At 40.9% G+C, this 19,103-nt stretch overlaps 1 protein-coding gene across 1 annotated transcript in view; it reads right to left on the reverse strand.

Annotated features, from left to right (window-relative positions):
• Window positions 1–19,103, reverse strand: part of lrpprc (leucine-rich pentatricopeptide repeat containing) — a 58,086-nt gene that overhangs the window by 35,585 nt on the left and 3,398 nt on the right. Inside the window, exons 8-22 of the mRNA XM_084947914.1 lie at window positions 18,363–18,507; window positions 18,062–18,216; window positions 17,605–17,710; window positions 17,316–17,423; window positions 9,737–9,855; window positions 9,505–9,595; window positions 8,016–8,085; window positions 6,012–6,039; window positions 5,551–5,608; window positions 4,649–4,755; window positions 3,637–3,714; window positions 3,367–3,438; window positions 3,025–3,138; window positions 2,771–2,901; window positions 2,355–2,440 (exon numbers count right to left, since the gene is read on the reverse strand). Of these exons, the coding sequence (XP_084804040.1) occupies window positions 2,355–2,440; window positions 2,771–2,901; window positions 3,025–3,138; window positions 3,367–3,438; window positions 3,637–3,714; window positions 4,649–4,755; window positions 5,551–5,608; window positions 6,012–6,039; window positions 8,016–8,085; window positions 9,505–9,595; window positions 9,737–9,855; window positions 17,316–17,423; window positions 17,605–17,710; window positions 18,062–18,216; window positions 18,363–18,507 (1,468 nt within the window). The remainder of the gene's footprint in view (window positions 1–2,354; window positions 2,441–2,770; window positions 2,902–3,024; window positions 3,139–3,366; window positions 3,439–3,636; window positions 3,715–4,648; window positions 4,756–5,550; window positions 5,609–6,011; window positions 6,040–8,015; window positions 8,086–9,504; window positions 9,596–9,736; window positions 9,856–17,315; window positions 17,424–17,604; window positions 17,711–18,061; window positions 18,217–18,362; window positions 18,508–19,103) is intronic.

Raw genomic sequence — 19,103 nt, forward strand, 5'->3', positions numbered from 1 at the left:
TTATCACTTCCAGTGAAACTTGTGCTTCACTCCGACTATCCATCTCCATGCCTTCCACTCTCCCTTTCTCCGTACCTCTCTCCATCACTAACTGACAGACCCACTAATCACTGAGACCAATGGCTTGGAGTTGATCTGCCCAAATGGATCAACACTAGCTAACATCCCTCCGTCCACCGTCCAAACTTCCCCCACAGCGTCCTCTCTCCATCTCCCCCTTTATCTGTTCGTTTAGCCAGTATGCATATCCATCAGCTCAGCCGAGCATCATGGCCAGCACAGCGAGCCAGACCACACACACACACACACGTGTGCGCACACACACTTGAAGAGATGGGGAGGCAGACAGGCCAGGTAAACAAACATCACACAGCCCAGTGGTTCACCTAATGTTCCATGACATGACTGCTAGTGATGTCTCTTTCCCAAACACACATAGCTCCAAAGACATATCCAGGACCACCAAAAGCCAGAACAAGTTCTGTTTACCAAAGTGGGAGGATGGACAGGTGGAGGAAGCGGAGCAAGGGCAGGTCAAACAGATGGTTGTGATAGGAGAGGTATATTTAAAAAAGGACAGAGCTATGCAAAGATGGAGAGAGAGGATACTCAGAGGACAGAGGCTATGCTGGGTGCACTCTTTGTGATCGTCCTGTGTGATCGGCTGGATCTGTTACTTAAAAGGTTATGGGTGCATTGGGTGAAGATTGGCTCAACTTTGATTAATCCAGAACTGCCTCTAGATCCAGTGAGTTAAAGCACATCATTTTGATATTCTCAAGAAAATACCATAAACATGTATTTTGGTGGAAGTAAGATATCTGGAGTAGATCTTGTTAACAAAAGCGTTTATAACAGCATATATCTGTATTAGCCAACAAACACTGGATTTTATATAATTTGTTTGAAATAGACACTAAATGTGGACTTTTACAGTACTGAATAAAACATAATAACAATAATAAACATTTTAATGTTCAGCAGTTTTCCACCTGCCCATGTTGACTGGAGAATCTTTTCCTAAATCTCAACAGATGAACCTACAATGTTGTTTTTGGACCTCAACATGCTAGAAAAAAAAGCCAAAGAGTTGCAAGATCAGGAAGATTTATGGACACGTGAAAGTTAATATGAGGAGTGAGCAGCACAGGAAGATCAATCAGCTGTTAGAAGAGGAATCAATTATGAAGAATTACCTAAGAGCACCAGGGGAAGGAAAGTAAAAAGAATAAAGTGAAAAGGATGACGTATTGTAAAAACAAAGTTCGCCTGTGAGGTGAAATGAGAGAGCCATGAGCAAAAAACAAAAAAAGCCATTAGAGACAGTGAGAAGTAAAGAAGGATGCCAGGAGACATGATCTTCATCTGGTCCTGGCGTGTGCTGGGAGCCAGGCGGACCAGCGTCTGGGTGGGGACAGGCTAAAATCAAGGTTAGCCATGTGTGCTAATGTGGCTGACAAGCGTCCCCCTCCATATGCACACTCCGACTAATGGCAAATGCGTTAGCGCTGCCTATACACACCCCAACACACATACACAGATGGATACACCAACCGCCGTGCCACCAAATGCCTTTTGCTTGAATTCACATGCAAATTTGCGTGTCGCTGTGTGTATGTGTGTGTGAGAAATGTTCAAGCACTTTGGTGGACATGATCTGCCATTAGCATCAAGGCAGATTTCAATAATTCTGGAAAAATACACACAGTCCTGTAATTTTCCCCTCTCTCGTTTCTCACTGACACAGATGTGCGTGTGTGTGTGTATGTGTGTGTGTTGGAGGGGATAAGAGAATGACACGCTTTGCGACGGAGCAGAGGAGAGAGGGTCAGATAGAGAGATGCCGAGTAAGACAGAGAGATAGCAAAAGGGGAGGAGAGGAACGGCGAGGAGAGACAAGGGAAACATTTTTCCTGTCATTGGGTGCAAAAAGCAGAGCGGCAAAACTGATGGTAATTGGGTCTTCGATGGGCTGAAGGAAACCCACCGTAGCATTCTGGAAATAGCCAGCTAATGTGGTTTGAGGGAGGGGAAACGACAGATTGTGACAGAGCTGGTGACACGTACAAACAAGCGCATCGGTTTTTAAGTTCAAGCCAGATATACTGACAAAGAAAAAGCAGCAGTCAATTGTATGTATTACTTTTATTTAAAGAGGGAAGGCTACTGGAGCAAGCTCAACTTTATAAGAATATCCTCATCACGCAAAATTAAAATAAACAAAACAAAAAAGGATTAATCACTCAAAAAAAAAGGACTTAACAACTTAAGAAATTTACTAATCAAAGAATTTGTCAAACTAATAGTACAAAGAAGGGAAAAAACACATTATTTGTAGTTCTAGGTTAACTTACCCTCCATTCTGCCATTTACAGAAAGGACCTTGACCAGCGCAAGGTATTTGCTGGCATCCAATGCTACTGATGAGTCCTTACGACTCCTAAAAGCAGAGACAGAGATAGCAACAGACAGACTTGATTAATGTATTCCACTTACAGTAATGCAACTCATCTATTGTACGTTCTCAGCGTTCAGGCTGATGCTGGAAGCAGGTGGTGAGTGAAGAGAAGGAAACGGGGGAGGCAGAGGGGAGAGTTTCCTGTGTTTTAGCCAGTCAACTAAGCGGCTGGACCCTGCATTAATGTCTCCCCTAATACCACTCAAATTAAACTTTAATGGCCTGCTACTGGCCACAGTGCAGCCGTGTGCGTCTGTGTGTGTGCGCGCGTGTAGAAAATTTGTTTGTGTGCGCACATTATGCTCCACTCACAATTCTCTCTTCAGGTTCAGCGCTTCCTCCACATTGTTTTGGCGACAGCACAAGTTGATGAGGATGGCGTAGCCGCCGACGGTCATCTCCTCTTCGTGCTGCTGCTTCAGCTCGAGGGCACGCTGCAGGTTCTGATCGGACAACAACGCTCTCAGGAAAAAAAATAACACAAAACCAAACACAAAACCAAAGCAGCTAACTTCAAAAAAGAAAACAAAAGAAAAAGAGCCTTATGAGACCAAAAGAAATTTTACCTCCTCAGCACTCAGAGCCTGGATGGCCTGTTTGAGAACAAGTCCTAATGGTTTGTTCTCCGCTTTTAGTTCAGCCAATTTATTCTCAAGTGCCAACACCTTGCCCTCAATTCCCTAAAGGAGACAGAAAGGTGTTAAACACATGTACATGACCACTGTCCAACCTCACGGGTACAGGAGCTTGTACAAATAGACACATGGACATTCATCTCCACAGGAGAGCTGCGCTCTTACTTGGGGTGTGGGGAAGATGTCTTTACAAAATGGCACATCAAAGAAAGTTATGAGGATAATTGTGAAACTTGAACATTTTGTATGCGTCCTTCACAATGTCCTACTTACAGTGGCACGAGGAGTAGCTGACACAGGGCCATTGGAGACTTTCTCTTTGGGGTCTACCAAAGCCATCACATCCTGACACACACACATGCACACACAGCGTCAACACTTGGCATCCAATTTCTACTGCAGTATAATGAGCACTTAGAGTAACAGTGCAGAAAACATAGTGGAAAAACTGACTCTAATTTACCTGAAAACGATATAATAAAATGTGTCCAAAGTAACAGTAGGTATATTTAAAAATAAAAGACTGAAGGTCGGGCTCAATACCTTGACAAGCTCAGGAACGTGGCAGGAATCCAGAAGGTTCCTTATCCCTCGATAGAGGTTTACTGAAATCATTATATTCTGTGTAGAAATCAGCAGGAAAACAAACATCAGCAAGAAACTCGAGCTTAACCTGTCGATTTCTGTTACAAAGTCAGCTGAAAATCTCTCAGCCACAACTAAATTAAAAATAATCCATCAAGAGCTTATGCTCAAAATCGTTTGCGGAGCATAACGCTGTAATCAGGTGCTACTGGAAATGATGCAATTACAATAAAGGGACATTAACGACTAATTAACAACAAAAAAAATCCTAAAATATATAATATACAATAGTCAAAAACCCCGAAGGGGAATAAAATAATGTAATTCTGGATAAAAATTAAAGACCTCAAAACCCAAAATAATAAAATAGAATCAAACAAAAATATATACACACTCTCACAAAACACTAGTCTGGACTTTGAGAAATTGATTAGGATACTTTCATCTTGTGAGTGTTTATGCTGATTAGAATTTAAAGGAAAATGACAAATTAATAAATATTGTGATATATATTCATATTTACTCCAAAGCATATGAAGTATCGCTTTATATGAAAAGGATTTCTGCAGATGAAGGTGAGAAACAGCACTGCCAACACTGGTATCAAAAAAAAGTCCACTTAAGGATTAACATTTTTTTTTTTTAAACTTTAAATTCCAAACAAAGCCAGTGAAGAGAGTTTTTGTTTCTTCCTTTTTTCCCCTAAATCCTTGATGTAAAACATGATTTAATCTTCTTCGACATGTCTGGACCTCGTAACTCAAACCTTCACTCTTCAAAAACAGAGCACAGGATGAGTGTGTATACTGTAAATAATCCGAGTCCGATTACACACCGCATCATCTCAGATCAGACAGTACAAGCTCCTTTAAAGTAGGAAGGTTATGAATGTACTGGATATAGAGATGTTAGTACATGAATGTGTGGTGTGTGCATTTCTCCCCCCAATCAACTTAATCGGTGTGTGTACCTTAGACTGCAGCTGACTGAAGAATTTCCGCAGTTTGTCTTCTTGCGCCCGCACCTGCCCTTCTGACATGCTGTCGATCAGATTATACAGGAAGTAGGCTGTAGCTTCTGCACAAACACACACGCATATACACATGCACAGTGAGCCGTTGTCTTGGGAATAAATTTCATTTGCCACCGTGTCAGTCACTCTGGCCATTTGTGCATTTATACGATTTTTCTGTAACCTCTGCAGAGTGTGTGATTGTGTTTCTTTTCTGCTGACAGAAGCTGCTTTTGGGCTGGAGTTTGAGTGAATGTACGACGGCTGGCAGTGACAGATTCCTCTTACTGCAGCGTGTACACACACACACTTGCAGATGTCGTGTAACTGGATGTGACATGGATAACGGTCTCCATCGCCCCCACCAGCACACACACCAGTTTCAGCACTTTGGACATTCTGTGACACACACACACACACACATTAACGCTCTGCACACACACTGACAGCGCAAAAACGCTGCCTAACAGTCACACATACCCACTTTAACTACTCTGCGCTGTGTCAGCAGCTAGGCTCCCTTTCCTCCGATGGAGAAGGCAGGTCTTTCATCCACACAGCAACACACTCACACACACACAAAATGATGAGAAGTGGGCCGGGCAGCAGTCCACTGCTACTGAGACTGAACGTAAACACATGCAAAGCATTTTTTTGTCATCTGAATTATAGTTAGAAAGTGACAGCGCATACAGTCCCGACTCTGAATACCAATATGAGTTACACATACAGCCATACTCACTACTCTCTCCTTCTCACCTGCACAAACGCACACAAACACATTCCAGCCGTGTCCTTGTATACAAGATATCAGCATCATGAATTGTTGGTAGGAATGGGACATATAAATGTTTCCTTACCAGCAGGGGAAGAGTTTCCTTTAGAGAAGCGTTCATCTTTGTATAAGACCTCAGTAATCTAGAAACACAAATTGATCACACATAGAAATTACAGTACATCATATGCAGCAAGTGGAAGAATGTACATAGCATAACCAGATAAGGACAGGCATGAGCCATGTTTTAACAATGTAGATTTTACTGAATGTGACTGACTTTCTGTCAGAAAATCTAATTAAATATCAAACCCTTATTTTACAACCCTCCTAAATGCAACTCATCTTAACTTACAAGGAAAAAGCCAATCAGAGGCAGACAGAAATTCATCTCATGTCTCATTAAACTTGTGTCAAGTTTAAAAAATGCTTCTTTTTATTTGCACTTGTTTGTTCTAACATAGCCGCTGATAAACTCCTTCTAAACCTCTCTGTTGTACTTCTATATCACTCTTTGCAGCCCGCGTGGGCATGTTGACCTCTTACCTTCACCATGCTCTCCACATCAGGAGACCTGCAGGGGGCAGTAGAGGACAAGACATGAGTACCCAGTCAGCACGAAACACCGGCAGGTCAACAAGACTCCAACTTCACAGAGTTGCTGTGCAGTTTGGTCATAAGCAAGCATAGGCTATACTTTAAATATAAAAGGACATCTTTACTACCTGAAATGCGTCACCAGCTTACTTCCCCTTAATATCTTTGTGTTAATATATAACTGTTTTAAGCTAGTAGTTAACAGCCTCCCTTTAACGCCACACTAAAAAAAAGTATTAGGTAAAAACACTATATAATATTTAAAGCAGCAAAAATACATTTTCATACCTTTAAAGAAAAACACAAATTCTGTACATTTTGCTACATTTTCCCCCCAAAGTGAGGAAAATCCAGTTCTTCAGGAACTACAATGATACATCTTCGCTCAAAGACGTTTTGCATTAAGGACTTACTCAATAAATGACGTAACTTTTATTCTAACAACACACATGATATGACATTTGAAATCAAGTAATCGTAACACAGACAGTGTCATGTTCCCGTAGCTTCTGAATTGACAGTGTGGCACAATACACCGAGAAAGAGCGACAGATTTTGTAATTTGACATTCTCAACCTCGCTGTACACGAGAGGAGAGACGGCAGTATAAAAGCCTGGAAAAACCACAAAAGACACAGTGAGACAAAGTCACACACATGCACACAGGCTAAATGATGACAATGTGTGACATTTCTGGTGTTGTCAGCTAGTTGGCGGAAAGGAGGAGAAAGTGGGTGATGAGAGGAGGGAAGAAGAGGTCTTTAATGATTAAATTATCCCCTGACCTTGTCTTTGACAGGAGCAGGTCTTACACAGCGATGACACGGCGTTCGCAAACACACACATGCACACACAGACACACACGGTCCCCAAGTGACAAGCCCAATTATGACCCTGTCAGCCAACCTAACTATCAGAACGGTGAGAGAGTGTGTGTGTGTGTGTGTACGTGTGTGTGCAATGAGAGAAAAGCAAATAAAAAAAGCTCTGGAGATAAAATAAAAACAAACGTGGATACTGCGAGTTAAAATGGAAACGACACATATGTAGAGAAACATATCGATTTAAAGTTTGTCTTATTATTTTTACTACATTTTTATTATAAAGCTTCTGAATAAATTTTTAGCTTTAAAAAAAATAATAAAAAAAAATGGCATTTTGCTCTAATTCTAGTTTAACTATTCTAGTTAAAGTAAAAACTATGCTGCCAAGCTCAAACTATGGCATTGTTTTGTTTTGTTTTTTAAATGATGGATTCCTGAGAATAATCAGCATAACTTTTTCCCTTTTGTTAGTTAGCATGCACTACAACAAAGAAACTACCAGCTGAATTATAAAGCTCAAATTTAAGCTCAACTGAGCGTATCCTGGCTTAGTGGAAGAAATAACTTTGGTCCCAGCAGACAAGTCAGCATTTTTCTCTTGACACACCTCCAGCCTCACTCAGGGGCTGGAGTGTTTTTGTGTGGGTGTGTAGTGCTAAACTGTAAATATTCATAAACATCCCTTCAAGAAAGCCTGTGGGTCAGTCTGCGTTTGTGTGTCTGTGTAGGGTGAGACAACCAGAGACCAGTATGGGGGTCTGGGTATGAGCGACAGTGTTGGGCATCTGCTAATTTACATATCTCCCACGGTGCTTTGAGGCAAGAGCTAAGGGATGGCAAGCTCCATATGCATGAGGCATCCATGTATATCTTTTGTGTGTGTGCATGTGTCTGCATGCATGTGTGTGTGGTAGTGTTTTTCCCCGCAGCTGCTGAAGCACAGACACTGTAGATGGTGTGATCAGCTGCACATGTCATATTCATAGCATATGCTGCAGTGACCTCCACATAGCTACAGGCCTCCCTCAAACACCAGTGAGGAGTTTGGGGGCAAAATATGGAGAAATATGGAATATAAAGTGATGGGGAACATGTGAACACATGAAGGGACGGCAGGCTAATGACTCACTTTTTGAAGCCCAGAATGAGGCTGCTGCGGAAAACACCGAGGTCCAGGGAGGGGAAGGAAGGATCCGACACTGGAAAGAGAAGACAAATCATGATTACAGGGAAAAAAAGCGACAAACCGATTCACATTCTGGAATCCTGCAATGAAGTTTAAGAATGGGATTGGTGGCCTTGCAATTCAACTAACCAATAATCTAACATGCAAGGCTTTCAGCACATTTTCAGCAAAGTTCCGGAGAAAGCTTAAATTCAAAGCTTTGTTTAAAGTTGTAATGTGATAGTTATTCCACCCTCACCAGTCTGCATAAAACCCTGCAAACAGGGAATGTGATTAGAAGTAATGCTATTCCAGTAATAAGCCAGAAGCTACAGTCCCAAACGCTGCGTAAAAGGCAGTGTCGAAGTGTAACACTGATGACACATTGCCTGTGTGAAGACTTCTACGTTCACCTGCCATTATTAACTGGAAGAAACACCACTATGCCAATCACATGGCAGTAACTCAATTAGGACTGTGCAATATGACCAAAATCTCATATCCCGATATAAGAATTCTATCGTCCCGATAACGATATAAATCACAAAAATGTAGCATTTTCTGTAAATTTTGTGAATCTCGGGCAGCTCGTCTTGCGGGAAGTGTTTCCAGATGCGCATCATGTAGCTGGAGTCGAGTGTTTTAACCGATGCATGAAACTATACATTTTTAGACATAAGTTGTAAAGGCCGCCGTTTTGTTTGTGAGTATTTATTACACGGCGTGCTGCGGGGAAAAGCCTGTTCTAACGTTTGAGTCTAAGGTTTATTTTTTAGCACCTGGCGGCTCTTTTTTAATTCTCATCCGTAAATAATCTGCTCTTTCACGTGATTCAGTTTATTTTGAAAAGTCTCAACAGGATCTTGAGCTTTATTGTGAAAGGTTTATGTGGAACATAAACAAGCGGACACGCGACGCTGTTACCGTCGTGGGTCAAAAAATTTTTTTGACCCCATCAAAGTTTCTAACTATTCTGCCAAGACAATTTTTTTGCACACAAAAAGGCAATACATAACGCATGCAGCAGATAAGACCCAGCACCATTTCTAGGAAGATATGTGAGGGTTAAAGAATCCGTAAAACTTTCTTCACGTGAGGTCAAAAAAAGGAAAAAAGGAAATAAATTCACTAGGGAGTACAAATGAAGGAAACCAAAAGCTGCCTGTGAAAATGAGTGGTGGATGCTAGAGACTAAAAACAGAAGAAAGAGAAAACAGGAAGAGTCATCCATTATTTAGCGGCCATCTCTATCCCATTCCTCTGCCAGTTGAGGCGCCTCTCGTTCTCGCTTCTTACATATTCACACAAACTAATCTCTTAAAAGGCCTGATGAGCACCGAGAAGCAAGTGGGCAAATGTGTGTGTGTGTTAATGCTGGGCCAATTAGCCTGCAGGCAAAGTGCAAAAAATGCTGCAGAGATTCTTTAGACTGAATAAGAGAGTGTGTACTTACGCAGAGTGTAGAGTTTGGCCAGGTCGGTCACAGCCACCACGCGCATCTCTGAGCATAAAAAGCCCTCCGACTCCACAGAGATGCCTGCATCCTGAAGACCAAAAAAACAAAAATCCCAGACAACTTTAAATCAGAATAAACATTTTAAATGAAAACTGCTCACATGAAAAAAACAAAACAAACAAACAAACAAACCAACAAACAAGAACTCTCACACAGATTTATGGATTACCTTGAGGGCTTGTCGAGCTGCATCAATGCTGGGGAACACAGGGAGGATGTAGTTGGATAAAGTCTCGACATCAGGGGAAACATCGAGATCCTGCATGCCTTTCATCACCTCTACAACACCTACAACACACAAGTAATAAGTAAGAAAAATCTGCCTTTATTCCCCCAGATGGATGCATTTATGTTGTGTAGTGAAAGAAGCAACTAAGAGTTGTTTTTTTTTATGAAACAGAATAAAAAGAGAAAAAAGACAAAAATAGATCAATGCTCCCATCAGAGGTTCCTTTGAATTCTGAAGGTACTCAGTTAAATATTGTTTGAAAATCACTCATTCCTAGAATCTAGGATGCTACTGTCAAACAGGTACCCCTAAACCAGAATATATTCAGTTTAAAAATCAGAAGAAAAGTCTCAAACACACAAATTTAAAAGCAAGGTTGTTATTTGCACCGTTATAAATGATAATCTTAATTTTTTTAAACCAGCTTTTCTATCATTCAGATTCTAATGACAAATGCATTATAGAATATGAAAGGCCTTGAAGTTAATGTGACTGAAAGGGTGAAATTAAGAACTTTTATACATGCTTTCCTTTTCTCATATTTGTGCACAGGTCTGACAAAAAACTATTAAATCCACTCTTCTTTTCAGCAACAAAGTGCAAATGGCTCTTTCGCGATCTACCTCAGACGAGTGAGTGCGTGTGCATAAACATGCAGTTGCCCTGCAGTGGACTCTTGCACCCTCACCCTGTTCTCCAGCAGAAACTGGAGGTCCTGCTCCAGGGAAAGAGGCCAAAAAAAGTCACATGCATATGGAACAGCCATTCGCATGTTTAACATGCCTTCAAGCATCTTCATGTTTGTGTGTGCACATATGCAAACAGCTTTGGAGCACTTTGCATATTTCTGGGAGCATGGCCACAAAGGAAATGGGCCTAAATGAGCACATATACACGTCTGTGTGTGCGTGTTTGCTCTTATTAAGTGTTACAATTTGGTGCAAGGACAGAAATAATCCATCTATGGTACTATACATGCTATGCATAAGCACATCAAGGGCTTATACACCTGGCTCCCAAGCGGACTTCTGAAAACTATCCTAAAGTGCTTCCTTGAGTTGACATACCTTAAGATGCTGTGTGTATTTAAACTGCACTCAGGTACTAAAACAAACACACACACATATCTGTGTTTCTGCATCCTAATGGGACGTATGTGTTCACCTGGCAGCCTCTTTTCAGCTGAATAAAAGATGAGTCCTGGGCTTTTATATGCCATTAAAACCTGCCGCTGGAGTGCATTATCCCAGGTAGGGCTACCTGAACCACTCCATCCATCCACCCTTCTCCGCCCTCCATTTCACTCATTCATCGTCCCCTCTCACTATCCATCTACCTGCTTTCAAGTTAAAGTAAACAGACGATCTTCTCAATGGAGGATCCATCCACTCTGCTGCCCATCCCTCCATTCTTACCCCCTAATCGCTTTCATCCAACTCTTTTTTTATGAAAGAAAACAGGGAGCACCTTCTGTCCTCCTGAATAATCCATAATCAATTTCACAGAGAGCAAAAGGAGCTGAAAACAAGTGAATGGATAGCTGGAAGTATATAAATGGACAGGTTCTCTCACGTTTTTCAGCTTCCACACATGAGCTTTCATGACCGTCAGCACTTTTCTTTGGTCAGTCAAGCAGGTTTGTGTGCTTTCATCCCCACAATCAACTCTAACCAAAAGCTTTAATTCCTCTGAACTTCAGGTTGTTTCTTCTTCGGTTTGATTTAAAGGCTTGAATTGAGTTAACTAAGAAGCAAGCCTATGAATAATACTAGTTATTAAAAATTTCTTTCTTTCTTTATTTTTTTAAAAAAAAGGGGGTTACGCATGCAATACTGTGCAAAAGTCTTAATTTCTTTACATTTTACTTCCAGGGAGCCAGAATTTCTTAGAATTTTTAAAGTGGTCTTAAGAAATAGTTCTCCAAGCTCTCTGAAGATCTTTTAAAAGTTTTTGTTTGAACATTGGCTGCTTTCTCACTCCTTTTCACTGTAAAGCCACTTTAAACTAAACTAAGAATCACTCATCCTTAAAATGACACCTCTTTCAAGGGATGAACTAGTGTTGTGCCTACACATCACCAATAACTTGGTAAAGAACTGATTTTAAAACCATATCTTTAGGATTTTTTTTTTTTTGCACCAATAAAGTGATTCCCAAAGAGCTATTAGCCAAGAACTAGACAAGGTGTGCAGTGCGTACTTTAAAAACAATTGAGGAAACTGGGAGTGGAAGTGGAAGACAAATGCAACGGGAGGTTCAAATCATCATCAGTAGGTATATCTATAAACCAAGATGAAGGCTCTGTGATGGTTTGGGGCTGAATTTTGGCGTTGGTGTTGGAGATCTTGTCGGAATCTGATGGATATCATCAGATTTTGATCCACAATCCAATACTATCTATTAAAATATTGACTTTCAAGCTTCTTAGAATTGTACAGACTGTTTTTGCCTTCCGTGCACGTTTTACTATATCCCTACTAGGGCTGGGCTATATCATACCGTTCACGGTAATGCCGGTGTAATTTTGGGCAACGATAGGAAAATGAAATATCGCGATAGAATATGGGTAAAACGCGCATGCGCAGTGCCTATGTTTACATACGCACATGGCGGCGACGCAGAATGAGAAGAGCGAAAGTGGATCGTTGAATGAAACGGATGAACCAGAATTGGTTTGTAAAAATGCTGCAACTTCAGTGTTGTGGAACTAGTTTGTTGTGTATCTGACGGACGAAAGTCAAAGCACTAGTTTTGGTAGCGCATGCTAGCGGGCCGTCGCTATTACCGTGTTGTTTGGAAAATACGGCACACTTAAAATCAATCCTTTGATTTTTCTGAAAATCGACAGTGCCCCCTATAATCCCGTGTGCCTTATGTATGAATTCTGGTTGTGTTTACTGACCTCGAAACGATTTTATGTGGTACACGGCGCTCGAAAATCTGTCAAACGTTTTAGTACGACTTTGCTAAGCTACGAAGCCGCACCACTTGATGGATTGTCGGAGCATTACGGCTATCATAGGCAGGAGCCTCGCGGAGTGATACGTACTGTGCTTCAACATAATATTACCGTATTGTGTGTGTATAACCTCTTTTTAAGTTTTGTGGATATTATACATGGTTATGCTGATGATATGTCGGCCAATTCCCACTGGAAATGCCTTTTGGTTAAACTGTCAGCAAGGAATTTGCATTTGCACTGTTAAATTTTTATATAACTTTAATGCACATAAAAAACAGCTGCTTGTTTAAATGAAAATACATTGATGGGGTTTTTTGCACTAATAAAGTTGTGGAGTTGTAAAGTATTTTGTCTAGTGTCAATTATATCGTCAGTTATATCGTTATGTAAATTTTCAAATGTATGTCGTGATAAATATTTTTGGTTATATTGCCCTGCTCTAATCCCTAGCAAAATGTAAAGAAAAGAGGGGTGACTTTTGCACAGTACTATATCTAAGTAACGTCAATATAGTAAATACAGAACCAGTGCCTTTGTCTCATCTGTCAAAACTGTTAACTACGAATAAATTAGTAAAACAGTTAAGCTACAACGCTAAACAATGCCTGATAATATGTAGTGTCATTTATACCACTCTCTCTTTTGTCTTTTCACTCCAGAATACATAATAATGTGAAAGCCTCTTTCTTCTTCCCTCCCTGTCTGAACAATTTAAAGACAGATTTGGCACAGAGGACAACTGAGAAGAGGAGAGACTTCTCTAGGTTGGTCAGCATTAAGACTGACATACCATCCAGGCAAGAAGTATCAAAGTAGTGAGTTAAGCATGGCAGTGGTCACAAGATATCATCATCAGATTCATGTCTTCAGGTTAACTGTCACAGACGAGAAGTGAGGATGGAGAAGAGAGAGGAGGAGAGGAGTGGAGTGAACTGGTCGCTGTCATCTCCTCTTGTCCTTGGACATGAGTACCTGTCACTTCCCCCTTTGCTCTCTCCCCCCCTAACACCATCTGTCTCTCCGTGTCCATGACTCTCTAAAGGTAGACATTGTTGCTGCAAGGCAAGGGCAGGTTATGTTTAAAAACATAAGAAAATGTCTATTTCGTGAGACATCAAGAGCTGCAATTTCACCCTTCCTTTTCTTTCTTTTAATCAAGATGATACTTGGCTCTCCCGCCACATTTTAAATCAGAATTAAGTTCAGGGTCAGGCTGTGAATGTGCTAACTATCTGACAGAAAAGTCTGCTTCCCACAGAGGATGTAAACAAAATCAGGTAAGGGGCAAAAGCAGAGAAGGGAGCCTTTACCTCATCACCCCGACTCTCAAACAAACAAGGCCAGAAACACCACCATCCTCTACAGTTTCCCCCCCGCTCCCTTTTCTTGCTCCTCCATGTCAGATGTGATAAGAGTGCTTTGCGTTGCGAAGACTGACAAGCATCGACTAGCTGCAGGCAGGTGGCATATATGGCCAAACATATGCTTTTTCCAAACCCACCAAATCCACACCTAATCAGAATGTTCTCCCCCATCCCCCGCCACTGCCCGCCTTCAATTCCACAGCTCCGGCCTCTCTGCCTGCTAGTGACACCTGTGGACAAAAAGTGACACGGCGCTTAATATTTCATAGGCCGTGCACAGTGGGGCGCGTAATCCAAAGTGAATTCCCTCAGAGCCCTTACATTTACATGAAATCAAGTCACTCTGCATCAGTCACATCACCTGCACTGGTCTTCGAAAGCCCGCCCTCTCCACTTCCAACTTTCAATACACACACACACACACACACACACACACACACACACACCAACAACAGCAGGAGAGAGAAAGGGGGGAAAGAAAAGAGAAGTTGCATCATTCATGAGCGTTGAGGCCAACACCATCATAAACAAGCGAGTGTGTGAGTGAGAGTGAAGTTTCTCCGTTTTCCTTCCTTCCTTCCGTTCTTCCTCCTTTCTCCTTCTGTGATACCTAAATGGATGCTGTCCGATGTGTCTGTGTGGCTTCGAGACTGTGCGGTCAGAGAATTTAAGCTGGAGTAAGTGTCTGTGTGTGTGGTTGTGCATGTTTAAACTCCTGTCTAGTCCACTTGTTCATGCTGTCAAGCTAGCCGCCGAGACATCTCACCATTCAAACTGCGAATCTGTCTCGACCACACGGAGAAGCCAATCTGCAGCATCGCCACACCGGCGTAACCGGTTTCTACTCCCTGCCAGTTCAAATGCTGTCAATTGGCTGACAGTTGAAAAATACATCATTTATTAATCGCTCTAAAAAACCCCAAAGAGAGACCCAGGGTTCAGCATAAATAAAGCACTTAAAAACCGAGCGGCTGCTGAACACATTTGACAGAGCACATTCACTAATGAGTTATGAATTTTGACAAGTCGCCAGATGCCAGCTATCTGTCAGTGAGACGATTTCCCCCACAAGCCCATAGCCGACAAAGACGAGAAAGAAACTAATTATTTTCCTTCAAACGAGACAGAAATTGGGGACAGAAATATTCCCATAAAATGCATCTGCTGAGCCATTAAACTATATTAAGAGGCAAAAACCCAAAAAAGTTTTCAACCAAGTGTCAGACAAGAGTCCAGCAAAAGTAACGTGCCCAGTGAAAGAAGAAAGGAAAAAAAGGGGGGGCTGTGCCACATTTCAGATTTAACACAAATAGTACCTGTCAAAAGCTCCAGGTGAGTAAAGTTTAAAAGTTAAAAATGAAATTATTTGTCAAGCTTGTTCTGACATGAAAGAAACAGCTTTTTTTTTTTAAAAAAAAGCTTCTCTTGTAAATATTCTGGCAGCCGTCACATTTTCTGTGTAATATCACACATTAGCTCATTGTTGTCCAAGAGTACAAAACAATATGCTATGAAATGTACTTTTTTACCTACCCTGCTCATTATTGTCCAGAATACTTTGCAGAAATAAATTACATTAATTGATGTAATGGCTCCATTTATGTGTTAATTTCATACAACCAGCTACTGCTACTGCTTTTTTTGCTCAGGAAAAAAAAGTCCCCATTTGATTATTATCCTGGAAAGAAATAAAGCAAAGATTGCTCTCATAATCTAAATTTAGCCCCATGCCCCCACAGGGCATCGGCATAACACTTCAGTGGAAAATGAGTACTGCAGGGAATCGGAAAAACATCTGGACTGAAAAACAAGTTGACTTAGACAAATGATTGGAGGAAACGACTGAAGCAAAATAACCTCTGACCCCTCGATGCATCCGAGAGGTCTGTGCATCCATCTACGTGGGTCTGTATGGGCAGGAGGGAGATGCAGAAGTCCATTCATTCAGACTGCTTCTGCGCAGTTGATGTAGTGTTCGCTTTTATATGTACGGTGTCTTTTTGCAACACTGCTAGAAGCACATACCAAAGATTATTTCAAAGACTTACACAACAGGTCTAACAGTGTTTAGAGTTCCGGAAACCCGATAAAAACCAAAACGTTAATGACGTAGTCGCTTTTCTGGCTCATTTCACCAGTTATTTCCTGTAAAAAAGGCCAAAAGACCCATTAGGTGACCAATGTGTGCAAGTTTGATTAAATTATGAGCAATGCTGAAGGAAAAGTAGCAATTCTTGTGATGTGCGGACAGAAGCTTCGCCATGGCATAAGCTCATCGGTCCTTCAGCCAGATGAGCTAAAAATACAATGTTCATTTGTCTCTGCACTTCCTGAAAGTCAACATTTCTTTAGGATCCGGAACAAATGCAAAGTGTGTACATCTTCTAAAATTTGCTATCTATTCCAAGAACTCTCTAGAGAGACCCGCGTGGATTTGTGAGTAGGTGTTTCTGTGTGCGTTTGTCTCGTCTTCGCCTGCTCCGACTCTGTCATGCAAGGATCAGACCTCTTCGCCCTTGACTGCCCCAGCCAAGTGAAACCTGTCCCAGTTGGACCACTCTGTGAGTCATTAATATTTAAGGGAAACTCTTTTAAAAGCTCTTTCTGGTACAGAGGAAGTCATAATCCCCTCTGCACCACAGAAAAAAAGAAAAAGAAAAACATGTTCAAAAACTGCTAATATGACATTCACCAAAAACCTATTTCATATTACGTGTATTAAAAACAGCTCATAGGTCAGTTTTTCCTTCTGTCACAAGGCTTTATAGCACCTGTTAGGTTCTCATACACACACACAATTGCTCGCATCAGGTAAAGCGGCTTGTTTAGCTACAAGATCTAATGGTTTCTGTCAAGTTCTTGGCTTCCAAGTGATGGCACAGATTACAAGCACATGAGCAATAATTCATAAAAAAAACATAACATTAACACATGAAGACATGTTTAGCTTCTACAGCAATTAATCAGGATGTAAAATAAAGTCAAATGGACCTCATCAATATGACAATGTTGCAAAATCAAAGTTGTATGAGTATCTTAGGGAGGGGCAAAATTTTAGCTGGTCTTGACTTTCCAAAAAGTCTTTAAAGGGCTGTTTTAGTGGGTACGACTTGATCCTGAGGTTATGGTTTGAATCAGGCTTAATCATCACAAAGGTAGTAGTAAAAGTAAGTGTGTGTGTGTGTGTGTGTACCAGCTATGTTCTTGTCTTTGACGTGCTGAGTGAGAAGGGGCCAGAAGAAGTGAGGTCTTACGGGCAACTTCTCCTCCTTAAATAATTTCATCAGCTCTAAAGAAGTACCTGCAAAAACACGTAAAAAAGTTAATTAATAACTGATATATTACTGGATATAACTGGCAAACTTTTATGTTTTGCTTACAATTGACCACATGCAAATAAATTGGCGAGTGTGCATGCATCAGTAGCAAATAAATATATCTGTGAGTAAGCAGATGCATGTAAGTGAAAGCATGTGCCGTACCAGTTTTCTTGGCCTCCAGGGCGCAGGACAGAGTGAAGCTGAGTGGTGATGTGTGCATATTTGACTCTTGGAGCTCTTTGCAGAAGCAGATGATCTTCTCCAGAGACTGGAGTCCAAATATAGGAAACAAAAATGTAATTTATATTGTTATTAATGTTACAAACACTGCATCCAGTTTGAAAATCAATGCCAGCTAACAGTCAACTGCTAAAGAGAACTGACCAGGGATATCAAACCAACTTTACATTAGCAGCCATAAACAGCCGAGTTTGATGTCAAGTGAATTTTAGGAATTTTTCTGTCATTTAATTTAATATCTATTATTTAAGTACTAAGGTGTAGTATGAATGGGCAGGGAGAAAGTCTTTATTATATCAGCCATATGTTTGACACCCCTCCTCTAAAATATGGTCTGATCCTGTGTCTTTGTCTCTTAAAGAGATCAGGGCCTGAGTACCTTATCCATGTTGATGCAATGTCGGAGGAAGAAGTTGCCCAGGTTGGCAGAGTCACTTGAGTTATCAGACTGCAGTGTGGGAAACGTCTTCAAGATGTGAAAAGCTGTGTCCTCCTGTCCCTGAGTTATCAGGCTCAGACACAAGTTCATGGCATCTGCAAGAACAACAACACACACACAATTTGTATAACAGCTCCCAATTTCTTTAAGTCGAGACTTTGACTAAATTGTATTTCTTTTTATGATTTTACTTTCATAAAACTAAAGTGAGTGCTGTAAAACACGTCACATTAATGTGTACCTGGAACGTAACCCCTCTCATGCCTCAAGCACTCGACCATCTCTGGGATGTGCTGCTGGTGTTTGGACTTGGCCAGCGTGAAGATGACCTGCATGATGTCCCGGTCCATCAGACTGCAGTCTGCACTCTCTGCCGCCTCCAGAGTCTGAAAGAAAGCAAATTAATAAGGAAGAGAGAGGAGGGGTATAAAACTGAGTAAGCAACCTTGAAAATCTAAAATTCTTCTGATAACTTTTATAAAATTTTGTCTGAAAATCAAAATTTATATATATCAATTATTTGGCAACCTGACATGTCTGACTTTAAACAGCATTATTACTAGACAGATGAATTATTTATTTAAGACAAAGTTAAATTTATTATACAGTTAGCAATATAATTATTAGCCAAACCCATTTTTCATATGTTTGTGCCCCCTAGGGGGGCATGTTTGTTTTTAACAGATTAATTCATTGTGGTAGCCGCTCAGATGTAATGGACAATTTAAATCAATAATCCATTTAACAAACTTTATCAGGCTCGGTCTACGATGACCCATGCTAATACCTGAAAAGACTCAAAACAAAACTTTTTGTTGGTAAAATCCCTGCCTCAACTTACTCACGATATACAACATGGCCAAAAATGCAGTGAGACAGAAAAAAATCATCACATGTGGTTTGCAAATACAATTATATGTTATATTTTTAACCACAATGTCAGTGACACAGTAGCTCATCCAGCTCACAATGCAAAGGTTAC

The sequence above is a fragment of the Perissodus microlepis genome, chromosome 13 (genome assembly GCF_051167445.1).
Source record: "Perissodus microlepis isolate ML-2025 ecotype Zambia chromosome 13, ASM5116744v1, whole genome shotgun sequence".
In the NCBI taxonomy this organism is placed as follows: Eukaryota; Metazoa; Chordata; class Actinopteri; order Cichliformes; family Cichlidae; genus Perissodus; species Perissodus microlepis.